At 38.2% G+C, this 11495-nt stretch overlaps 1 protein-coding gene across 2 annotated transcripts in view; it reads right to left on the bottom strand.

Moving 5' to 3' along the window:
* Positions 1–329: 329 nt before the first annotated feature.
* Senp2 (SUMO specific peptidase 2) overlaps positions 330–11495 on the bottom strand; it is a 36228-nt gene continuing 25062 nt past the window's right edge. The window contains exons 14-17 of one of the 2 annotated variants that reach the window (XM_027951522.2): positions 10485–10564; positions 6771–6855; positions 3717–3812; positions 330–1645 (exon numbers count right to left, since the gene is read on the bottom strand). In XM_027951522.2, the coding sequence (XP_027807323.2) occupies positions 1583–1645; positions 3717–3812; positions 6771–6855; positions 10485–10564 (324 nt within the window). In that variant the 3' untranslated portion in view covers positions 330–1582. Of the gene's footprint in view, positions 1646–3716; positions 3813–4326; positions 4392–6770; positions 6856–10484; positions 10565–11495 lie in introns of those variants that run through there. The other variant, XM_071615161.1, reaches the window with a different exon arrangement.

Genomic DNA, 11495 nt, shown 5'->3' with positions numbered 1-11495 from the left:
GTGCTTTGTGCAGCCCCAGCCTGAGGGAGAGTTGGTACAATCACCTAGCCCTTTAGTTCTCACCTGACCACACAGCCTCTGATCTGGTCACCTAGTAGGCATAGCAGCATCAGTTCACATGGCAGGCACCACATCCCATACCAGGACTTTTAAAGTCACAGGAAAACTGGTTGCGATAGTTATATTGCATCCCAGGCCCTCCAAGTGGTAGACATTTAGATTAATAGCTGACACACACCCAATTTTTCCAGTTTTACCTCTCACTTTTATGTACCAGAACAAGTTTGGAAGGTTAAAGCAAGGAAAGGGTGAGAAATCACTTCAGCATATACTTTTCAGGTTCTGCCAGACAACCTTTTATTACATCATAAAAGCAACACTAGGCACTAGATCTTGCAAAATATGTTCTGACCAACTCTAAACTTTCTGAAATTAAAACTGCATAACCACATCTGTAATATTTTTAATGAACAAAAAGTTAAATACAAACTTTCATATGCAAAATAGACTATTATATAACCTCAGAGCCAAGTGCTACGTCTTCTTCCACAGATCTGAATAGGGGTGGAGTGGGGGATGTTAATCTTAATGAGTAAAAAACTGCATTTTAGCTAAAAAAAAAAAACTTTGAGGAAAAACAGAGCTTTAAACTGAATACTGTCCTGTGACATGGAGAGCTCTGGCCAACCCTTACTGAGGTTTATGTTCAAACACATATAGGATGAAAATGAAGATTTAGGGTCTATAGTTACTTTGAATCCAGTTTCAAGAGTCAGCCAAGTCACCTCAATTCCAGAAAGGGAAGTGTCTCTAAGATGACCATGACACTCTTCTGAAGACACATGGATGGCCAGACCTCCTTGGCCACACTGCTACTTCTCCACAACACTGTGCCGATGCTGGAGTGTCATATTTCCTCTGAAAGGCCATCGGCCCGACAACACAGCATTTTTGTTTATCCTGGCATTTTCCAGCCTCAAAAATGGGGAGATCCCTTACTTCAAGTTGGCAGTTACTGCTCCAGCATTAGAAAAGTTAATTAACATTTCCTTCCTCTCTCCACTGATGTCCCTCCTGATCTTCAGCAGGGAGTGGCAGTTTGATTAACATTCCTTTCAGAAATAAATAGTTCAAACAAGTAATTTAGAGTTAACTGTAAAAGAGCAGTGGAAAATGGCCACTGCCCAATATTTGCAAATGAGTGAGCAAATGAATGCACGTGAACAAACACACAGGAAAAAAAAAAAAAAAAAACAATTCATAGAATAAATCCTGCATTTCCCACATTCATAGGGAAAGAACTCTTTAAAACAAAAAACATAATAATTAGCGTTTGTTCTTGTGTGGGTTGAACAGTCCAGGGCTCTGAGCAGGCACAGCCTTACAGACAGGGTTGCAAGCAGCCCCTCCACACCCCAAGTCAGGACTGTAGTGCAGCGAGGGGCCTCCATGCACTTTTGACAGCTCAGTACCTGTGAGAGAACAGAAATGATGCAGGGACTTTTTAACCCACAATGCATGAGGTATATGGAAACGTCCGTGAAAGAACCACCAGCAGCTAGAGGGAGCAGGCGGGGCTTTCTCACAGCAACTGCTGATGAAGGATTTCCCACACCATCTTCTTCCGGAAGAGAGGCATCTGGTGCTGCAAAAAATCCCATAAACAATGCACTCAGTTACACACTGATGAGGGCAGCATCACAACCTGTAGGTGTCATCATGTAAACGAAGTGGGCTGTCCATGTCCTTATGTCAGCCTTGACATTTTTACATCATGGCATAAACCTTACAAAGCATAATGTTCATAATCATGGGTTTGGACCTCAGCATTGGGGGAAAAAAATACATGTGTATCAAAACCAGAAATGTCCAAGAGACAACAAGCAACTTTTCTATTTAAATGTACTTTTGAGGGGTTGGGGATGTGGCTCAAGCGGTAGCGCGCTTGCCTGCCATGCGCGCAGCCCGGGTTCGATCCTCAGCACCACATACAAACAAAGATGTTGTGTCTGCCGAAAACTAAAAAATAAATTTAATAAAAATAAATGTACTTTTGAAACGTTCTATGGTGAACATTATTTGCTTTTATATGAAAAAAGTGGCCTTTATTTATATAAGGAAAATTTTGATCTACAAATTCCTGTTTTATACACTGCCAATTCTGTTAAAAAAAAAAAAGGTTCTTCCCTTGAAATCTCAAGTTCAGAGAATAATCAACTCCTTGCTAAATTTAGCAGCATCAAAAAATGAAATGTAGCTGGGTGCAGTGGGGCACACCTATAATCCCAGCCATTAGGGAGGCTGATGTAGGGAGATCACCAAGTTGGAGGCCAGTCTCAACAACTTATTGGGACCCTATCTCAAAATAAGAAGTAGTAGAGCGCCCCTGGGTTCAATCCCTAGTACTAAACCAAACAAATAAATAAAAAAAAGAGAGATGTTTTGCTTAATGATACTGCCTTAACTGACAATAACTGCATAGGCTATTTTTTAAAAAAATATTTATTTATTTTTTTAGTTTTCGGTGGACACAACATCTTTATTTGTACGTGATGCTGAGGATCGAACCCGGGCCGCAGGCATGCCAGGCAAGCGCGTACCGCTTGAGCCACATCCCCAGCCCCTGCATAGGCCAATTTTTGAAGCAGCAAAACAAGACAACACCAAAATAACCTGTAACTCAACTGCCTACCCCCTACCTTCTGATGAATTAGAAGTTTACACCCTTAATGTACTATTATAAATAGTTGGGTACATAACTTTATTATAAATTACTAGTGAGTTCCTGGTATGGGGTGGGAAGTCTTAATTTTTTTTTTTTTTGGTACTAGGAATCGAACCTAGAAACCTGGAGGCACTTAACCACTGAGCCACATCCCCAGCCCTTTTTTGTTTTTTATTTCAAACAGGGTCTTGCTAAGTTGCTTAAGGCCTTACCTAGTTGCTGAGGCTGACTTTGAGCTTGTGATTCCCCTGCCTTAGCCTCCTGAGCTGTTGGAATATGCCACTGCACCTGGCTATTAATTTTTTTGAATAGTCAAAACATAGAGTAAAAAAACTGTACATTCATTCTTAGTCAAACTGTGCCTTTCCTTTAGACTGCAATTGTATGAATTCAGCAATTGTATGAACCCTGGTTACTTCATGCTGTGCCAAAGTTTTGTTTGGCAAACATCAGATTGAGATCTGCTGAAGAGAAATATATTTTAATGCGGGTAATACTTATTTGTAAAAAGGTTCAGCATCCACCATTAGAAACAGAAATTCTCAAGAGTTCCCAATATACTTGAATTTTCACTCAAATGTAGAAGCATGGGGAACCCAAACTAACCAGAACAGAAAGGAACAGCAGTATTCATGGTTATGTCTTAGACCTGAGGCTCACGTTTTCACAAGGCCTAATTTTTCCTTTTTATTACATATTCTCACATGCCTCCCTCTTTAGCTAAAAATACATATGAACCAGTGAACAATGAAGTTCAGAAACATGAAAATTATCCCATTTTTCACCAGAGACCAGGATAAACCTGAGAACAGATGCTAGGACAAACTCTGATTCTGGCAAGAGCAGAACTATGCCCAAGGGTTACTGCAATAACACTATATAGCAGAGCAACTACTATAACTGAGGGCTTAATGTGTGCCAGGCACTGACTAGCAAAGTGTTCCACCTTGTACAGTAACAAGGAAGTGGATAAGGAAGGATCTTTACTCACCTGAGTAAATGTGATAGGTTTGTCCCTAGAAATATAATCTGCATATTTACAAGTAAACATTCCACAATCACTCCCATTCAACTGTTGAGGAATCTCCTAAAATTACAAAAACAAAGAGAGGAAGTGGTAAAGTATCGCCAAATACAACAACTTCCTTAGATTTTTTTCTAAATATCTAAATACTGTGGAAAAACAGTATTATAAAGGTAAATGTTAAATCTAACATTGCACAAACACACAGACACACACACACTAACACAATTAGCTTTACTCCTAAAAATCCTAATCATGACGTAAGAGCATGGGACCCCATGGAAAATGTTTTTTAGGAGAAAGGAGAAAAGCAAAGTAAGAGTTCCATCTCTTAGCTCTCATTCAAAGAAACTAAACTGAGGGCTGAGGGTACAGCTGAGTGATATGACAGAGCACTTGCCTAGTTACTTAAGGTCCTGGTTCCATCCCCAGCACTTAGAAAAACAAAAGAAATGAAACCAAACTGGAAGGTGTATTACTAGGAACAGGAATGCTAGTCAGAATTATTTCAGAAAGTTATAACTTTAAAAAAGGTTATGTGTAGGTTAATCAAAGAGACACTTAAAATGTAACTAACCTACTTGGAAATTGCAGTTTATCTTCTCATCCTAGCCAGGAAAACAGGCCTACTGCTTTGGACCCCTATCAAGAGGAACAGACACAAAGCACCAATAAAAAATAAGGGGTTGAGGGTGGGGAGAAAGAGGGACAAGTAAAAAAGCCTCTGATAAGCTTTAACCCATTGCAATCTGTCCCTTAAGCAGAAACAGAACTTGCTGCAAGCATCACAATGCCTGACAGAGTAGTGCACACCAGTACAGTAATCTCAGTCACTTGGGAGGCTAAGACAGGAGGACTGAGCCAAGTTCAAGCCAGCCTTGGCAACTTAGCAAGATCCTGTCTCAAAAAAGAAAACAACAACCCCCCCCCCAAAAAAAAAAAAAAACAAAAACACAAACAGGGAGAGGGGTTGAGTGAGGATACAGGAATATAGCTCAATGATAAAGTGCCCCTGGGTGCAATCTCCAGTACCTGGGGGGATGGGGGAGGAAGGGGAAAAGAGCATCATAAGCCAAAGGTGGAAAATTTCAAACCCACAGGAGGTAAGCTTACATATCCCCAGGGCCTATCTTATCCTAATCTTGACCAACCCTTTATACACTTGGGCTGTTAGTCATAGAGTACAAGATAGTAAGACACTGATTCCACTGCTAGAAAACAAACATACTCAATGACAAAAGCACCATTTTTTATTCACAGAAATACAGTTGATTGCTGTAAAAAGAAAAGACAGAACATGCACACATCCCATACATATGCTAGGTGCCTCATACTTTTCTCCCTGGGCTGGCATCTCTCAGAGGACACAGAACTACAGACTCCAATCTACAAAGGAAGAGTATTTGTTTTTTTAAATTACATTTTCCACACCAGAACACAGTACTGATCCTATTCGACTCATACCTGTCCTCTCCTCAGGAAATTTCAAGGCTCAACTTCCAAATGATTTAATTTGGAAATGGAAATGCTTTTGTATGAAAATAGTGGAGTCATCATATACAGGTTAGGACTAAAATGGAATTCATGTGGCTAACTTTAAAGCGTAGTTATTAGGATTCAAAGAGGGACACATTTTCAAATCTTAAATTGGAAGGAGATTCAGCATGCTTGACTCTTGAAAACCCATGGCATGAGACCCTAAACCCAAATAAACAAATCCCCAGATAAATTTTGGACAACAACTTTAAACTTTCATTAGTACTAAGAAAAGTAACTGACTTAAATTTATTTATTTTTTTGTTTTTGTTTTTCTATTTTTTTTTTTTTTTTTACTGGGGATTGAACTCAGGGGCACTCAATCACTGAGCCACATCTCCAGCTCTATTTTGTATTTTATTTAGAGACAGGGTCTCACTGAGTTGCTTAGCGCCTCGCTTTTGCTAAGGCTGGCTTTGAACTCACAATCTTCCTGCCTCAGCCTCCCAAACCGCTGGGATTATAGGTATGTGCCACCGCACCCAGCTTGTTTTTCTAATTCTGAGATGTGCTTGTGTGTGTGTGTGTGCACGCGCTCGCGCGCACACTATCTATATTTTAATTTGACATGACTACAGCCATCTTGAGCCATAACTGCCCCTGAGTAACTCTCAGTTTTCCTCACTTGTCTCCCAGCATACTTCAAATAGACAAAACAGTAGAGTAATACGTGGAGTATTACAGCCAGACTCTGGCAGAGTAAGTGAAAGCAATGCATCTAAAGTCTTTCATAGTCACTTGAGATAAACATGATTATCTTGGCTTGAATTAAGTCACCTACTTCCCAACTACTTTATAAATTATTCTGACCCAAATCGTGGATATCTACCCGTCTTGCTGACACCTAGGACCATGCTTCTGTCAGTAAGTGTCCAATTACTAGCACTCTGCAATCCTGGATCTATCTACCTCTTTCTTGGATCTCATGGTACCTTGGGACTGATTCTCATATAGTGGAACTGGGTTTTTCCAAAAACCAGTTTTAATAGAGTTAATAGATTTGGAGCAAGATAGTGTTAGATAAAGACTAAGAAGGAACTATTTTGGTTAAATAAATGGCTGAAGATTTGGAACTAGGTCATTTTTAAGATCTATACTTTAGGACTGGGGGTGTAGCTCAGTGGTGGAGTGTGTGCTTAGCACTCATGAGACCCTGAGTTCAATTCCCAGCACCCCACACACACACACAAAGATATACATTTAGGCGGCTGGGGTGTGGCTCAGCTATAGAGCACTTGCCTCCCACTTAAGAGGCACTGGGTTTGATCCTCAGCACCACATAAAAGTAAATAAACAATAAAGATACTGTGTCCATATGTAACTAAAAAATATTTTTTTAAAAAAAGATGTATATTTAGGAGAATGCATGCTATGCATGCTTAAAGCAGTGAGTGAAGTGAGGATAAGAAAGAAGCCAAGACTGAATAAAATGATACTGTCAGTAAATGAAACAAAGTAGGCCAAATATAGATAAACATCACTTACATGTGGCTTCATGCTGTAGTGGGTCCACTCTAAAAGATTTAGATCAATATTTCTTTTGGTCTTACTTTCATCCTGTAAATACTGACTAAAGAAAACAAAAACAGCAAAGAATGAATATATCAATGAATTCCTAGGAAAATGACCATTGTGACAAAGGATTTTGTGATGTTTAACAGATATGCCATTCTCAATCCCAGTTACATTAGATTTTTTTAAAATGTGACTGCTTTTGTGTCTTTAATTTTCTAACAAAAATTGTACATGAAAAGACCACTATAATAACCACTCCAGAAATAATTACTATTACCAAATTGTTGTAATGTACCTGCATACATAAGTTTTTGTTTGCTTGTTTATTTATCTGGGTACTGGGGATTGACCTAGGGGTGTTCTACTAACAAGCTACATCCCTGGCCCTTTATATTTTTTAAACAGTGTCTTACTCTAAGTTGCCCAAGGTAAACTTGAATTTGCGATCCTTTTGCTTCAGCTTCCCAAATCACTGAGATTATAGGCATGCCCTACTGCACCTGGCTATACACACAATTTTAAAACACACACTTTATTCTCAGTGGTGCACACCTATAATCCCAGCAACTTGGGAGTTGAGGCAGGAGGATCAAAAGTTGGAAGCCAGCTCAGCAACTTAGCAAATCTCTCTTCAATTTAGCAAGACTCTGTCTTAAAATATAAGAAGGATTGGGGATGTAGCTCAGTGTAAAGCACCTCTGGGGTTCAATCCCAGGTACCATTAAAGAAAAAAAAAAGCCCTCATTTAACAACTTGCTTTTTCTCAGTTCAAAATCAATATGACATAAGATACATGTCCTGAACTCTTGAGAAATTAAAAGGCAAGAAGACTGTTCTGAATTAAAGGAGAGACTAAAAAAGACATTAAAAACATGTCTGCACCCTGATTGGCTCTTGGACTGATGGGAGGATACAAAGGATACCTGGAGAGGCTGTGGTTTTGGCTCAGTGCTAGAACACTTGCTTAGCATGCGTGAGGCACTGGGTTTGATACTCAGCACTGCATATAAATAAATGAATCAAATAAAGGTCTGTCAACATTTTTTTTTTAATTTTTAAAAAAGATACCTGGAGGTATCAGAATATGGACCATATATTACATATTAATGATTGTTATAAGTGTGATAGTAGCATTGTGATTATATAGGAGAATTTCATTATTCTTAGGAGAATATATATTTACCTACTAGGAATGATTAATTTTATCCACATCTTTAGGTTATCAAATTCAGCAACCTAAACATCAGTCCTAATCCTAAGGTGCATAGAAGGTAAGCCTGCATTAGACCAGGACATACAGTTTCAATGGGTGCAGTACTGTTCCAAACAGGGTAAAACATAGTTCCTAGGGGATAAAAATCATAGATATTTCAGTGGGTTGTAGCCTTCCAAAACTCAACTCACTCAGACTTAATCATTAGTATAATTTTTTCTTATTATGGAAAAATTAAATTAAAATTTTCTCCTGGTGGGTAAGATAATGAAAAAAAGATTGAGAAAAATCGGACTAGGTGCATCAGGAAACAAAAACTATATGACTATAGTATGACTATAAAAAAGTATGGACTTTTTTTTTTTCTTTTTGGTATCCTGTTATAAGCAGAAAACAAAACTGTATTGTGTGATTTCAATAAGCAGTAATAAGCAGTTCCTATGTATGCAATAATATATTAGTACATGTGTTTATGCACTCACAAATACATATGCACATTCTATATTTTACATAGGAAAGACTAGAAGGATTATATATAATTTGGTGTATCTTCTGATTTTTAAAAATTTCTTTTTTGTTCAAGATAAACAATCATAAATATAAAGATCATTTTTTTTTTTTTAACTGGGAATTGAATTCAGGGCCTCATGTGTGCTAAGCAAGTGCTCTATCACTGAGCTTTAGCCTCAGTGATTTTTTATTTTTAAATGGGGTCTTGCTAAGTTGCTATGGCTGTCCTCAAACTTGTGATCCTCCTACCTCAATCTTGAGTCACTGGGATTACAGGTGTGCAACACCATACCCAGTTGAAAAGATCTTGTACAATAAAACAAATTGCAGGGGGGAGATAAATGAACTAATTATGGTTAAGAACAACTTTTCTTTGTAAGATTCATTTAAAAAGTTTACTCATTCTTACCAAGGTAAAAGAAGGGAGCCTGCAGGCTGGGGTTTTGGCTCAGTGGTAGAGTGCTTGCCTAGCATGTGTGAGACACTGGGTTTGATCCTCAGCACCACATAAAAATAAATAAATAAAGGTACTGTGTTCATCTACAACTAAAAAAAAAAGGAGCTTGTATTTGCTTCCAGCAAACAGAGGAAGTTCAAAAGGGTCTTATCTGGCCAGGTACTCCTGGGTGAACTCCTGGTTTTTTCCTCCACTACCACACACACACACACACACAAAAAAAAAAAAAAGTATGGTGGGGAGTGGGGCTTCTCTTCCTGATGTGCTACTTCCTTTCAAATTCATGTCACCAGTTTACAAGCTAATAATTATGCTTTAAAGGCAGGTTTCTAACAATTGCTACAGGAGGAGTACCTTCTTATCTGTGATTTTACTTTCTGTAGTTTTAGTTACCCATTATTCAAAGACATTAAATAGAAAATTCGAAAAATAAACAATTCATAAATTTTAAATTGCATACTGTTCTAAGTAGCATGAAGAAATCTTACATCATCTGCTCCAGACCATCTGGCACATGAATCTTCCCTTTGCCTAGCATATTCACATTGCATATACTACCTACCTGCATTTAATAGCAGTTTTGGTTATGAGACTGGCTATCCTGGCATTTCAGGGCTTGTATTCAAGTAACACTATTTTACTTAATAATGGTTACAAAGAGTAAGAATAATGATACACAGGAAGCTCCAGGGCAAAAAATATGGAAGGACAGATTAACTCTGATACTATGTGGCAATGCTATAGGCACATAGCAAAAAACATAGTATATGTAGGGTTCAATACTGTCTGTGGTTTCAGGCATCCACTTAGAGTTTATACCAACAGATACAGGGAGAACTACTTTCTGTATTTGAAATAGCTGCCTACAAACCACACATTATAATTTAAAAACTGCCTTTGGGTTCTATGAGATGAATCCAACTACTACGGAAAGCACAGAGACAAGAGTGGATTTCATAATTGATAGGACCAATACTCCCCAACTAATAATTCTTTGAATATCCAGAAGAATGTATCAATCCCAAAGAAATCTAATTTAAATCACAGGACTATATTAAGATATATTTTACATTATAAATACAAGATAAACTTTTTTTCAAAGATGCTATTAAATACGACTTCTCAGGTTCGATCAGCCAATGGGAAGACAGCTTTAACTGTATATTAAGGCTGCCATCCAGGCCTGGTGAGGTGGTGCATGCCTATAATCCCAGAGGTTCGAGAGGCTGAGGCAGAAGGATTTCAAGTTCAAAGCCAGCCTCAGCAACTCAAGTGAGGCCCTAAGCAATTTAGTGAGACCCTGTCTCTAAATAAAATATTTAAAAGGGGTGGCGGCGGGGAGCGGTGAGTACTTGGGGTTTGGCTTAGTGGTTAAACACCTCTGGGTTCAATCCCTGATACCAAAAAAAGAGACTGCCATTCAGAGCTTACTAAAATTAAATAAAAGAGATATCAACAAAAAGGGCACAATGAGACAACAGTGAAGTTTTCTAGCCTTACTTACAGGAGAATCTCACAGATCCTGTGGCCCTTTTGTCCCATAGAATCCAGGTATTTAAGACACTTTTTTCTTAGGTCCATCACCTATAATGGAAAGATGGCAACATGGAAAAGCTGAAATATCTTAAACATTAACAGAAACACAAAATTTAATTCCAAACAAAAAGCATCTTTAAAAAAATCAACACATGTACAAACATGGATTAATTTAGAAACATGTTGAGTTTTTAAAAGTTATAAAATATCACAGAGATATGAGTTTAATATTATATATTTATATTTCTAGATAAAGACCTAGAAGCTTTTTTGTTTCTTCTTCACCTTCACCTTTCTTCAACAAACCTATACCACCTTACCCATCTTATAAATGAAACTAAATATACAAATAAAATTACAAAACTTATCTCTTAGAAATGAAAGCTCCACAAGTATAAGAATCATTCTTCTAGCTTTCTAAGTTGTCCAACTTAAGAACTGATTAGGAAACTGGTGCAGTGGTACATGACTACTATTTCAGCAACTCAGGAGGTTGAGGCAAGAAGCCCAAGTTCAAGGCCAGCCTTTACCTGGGAAAGACTCTGTCTCAAAATAAAAAATAAAAAGGGCTGGGGATGTGGCTCAGTGGTGGAGGGCCTCTGGGCTCACCCCTCAGTATAATAATAAGTGAAGGATGAAATACGTAGGGAGCTGGGCACAGTGGTACATGCCTATGAACCAAGGAAGGAGGGTTGCAAGTTGGGGCCAGCCTCAGCAACTTAGTGTAACCCTGTCTCAAAATAAAAATAAGAAATAGAAAAAGGCTGGAAATGTGACTTGGTGATAGAATGCATGCCTATCAGGTAAAAGTACCTGGGTTCGATACCCAGTAATGCCAAGGAAAAAAAAGAATTAAGAAAAGACTCTTTAGAGTATGCCTTTCATACATATTATCGGCCTTTCACTGGACAAAGAATGACTTTCATCATTTAAGGAAACAGTTTGCATCCAAACTCCAACAATTAACCCTCTGAACTCA

The sequence above is a fragment of the Marmota flaviventris genome, chromosome 8 (genome assembly GCF_047511675.1).
Source record: "Marmota flaviventris isolate mMarFla1 chromosome 8, mMarFla1.hap1, whole genome shotgun sequence".
Lineage (NCBI taxonomy): Eukaryota > Metazoa > Chordata > Mammalia > Rodentia > Sciuridae > Marmota > Marmota flaviventris.
Note: the sequence above shows the minus strand (reverse complement) of the source record. Positions and strands in the feature narration are given on the sequence as shown.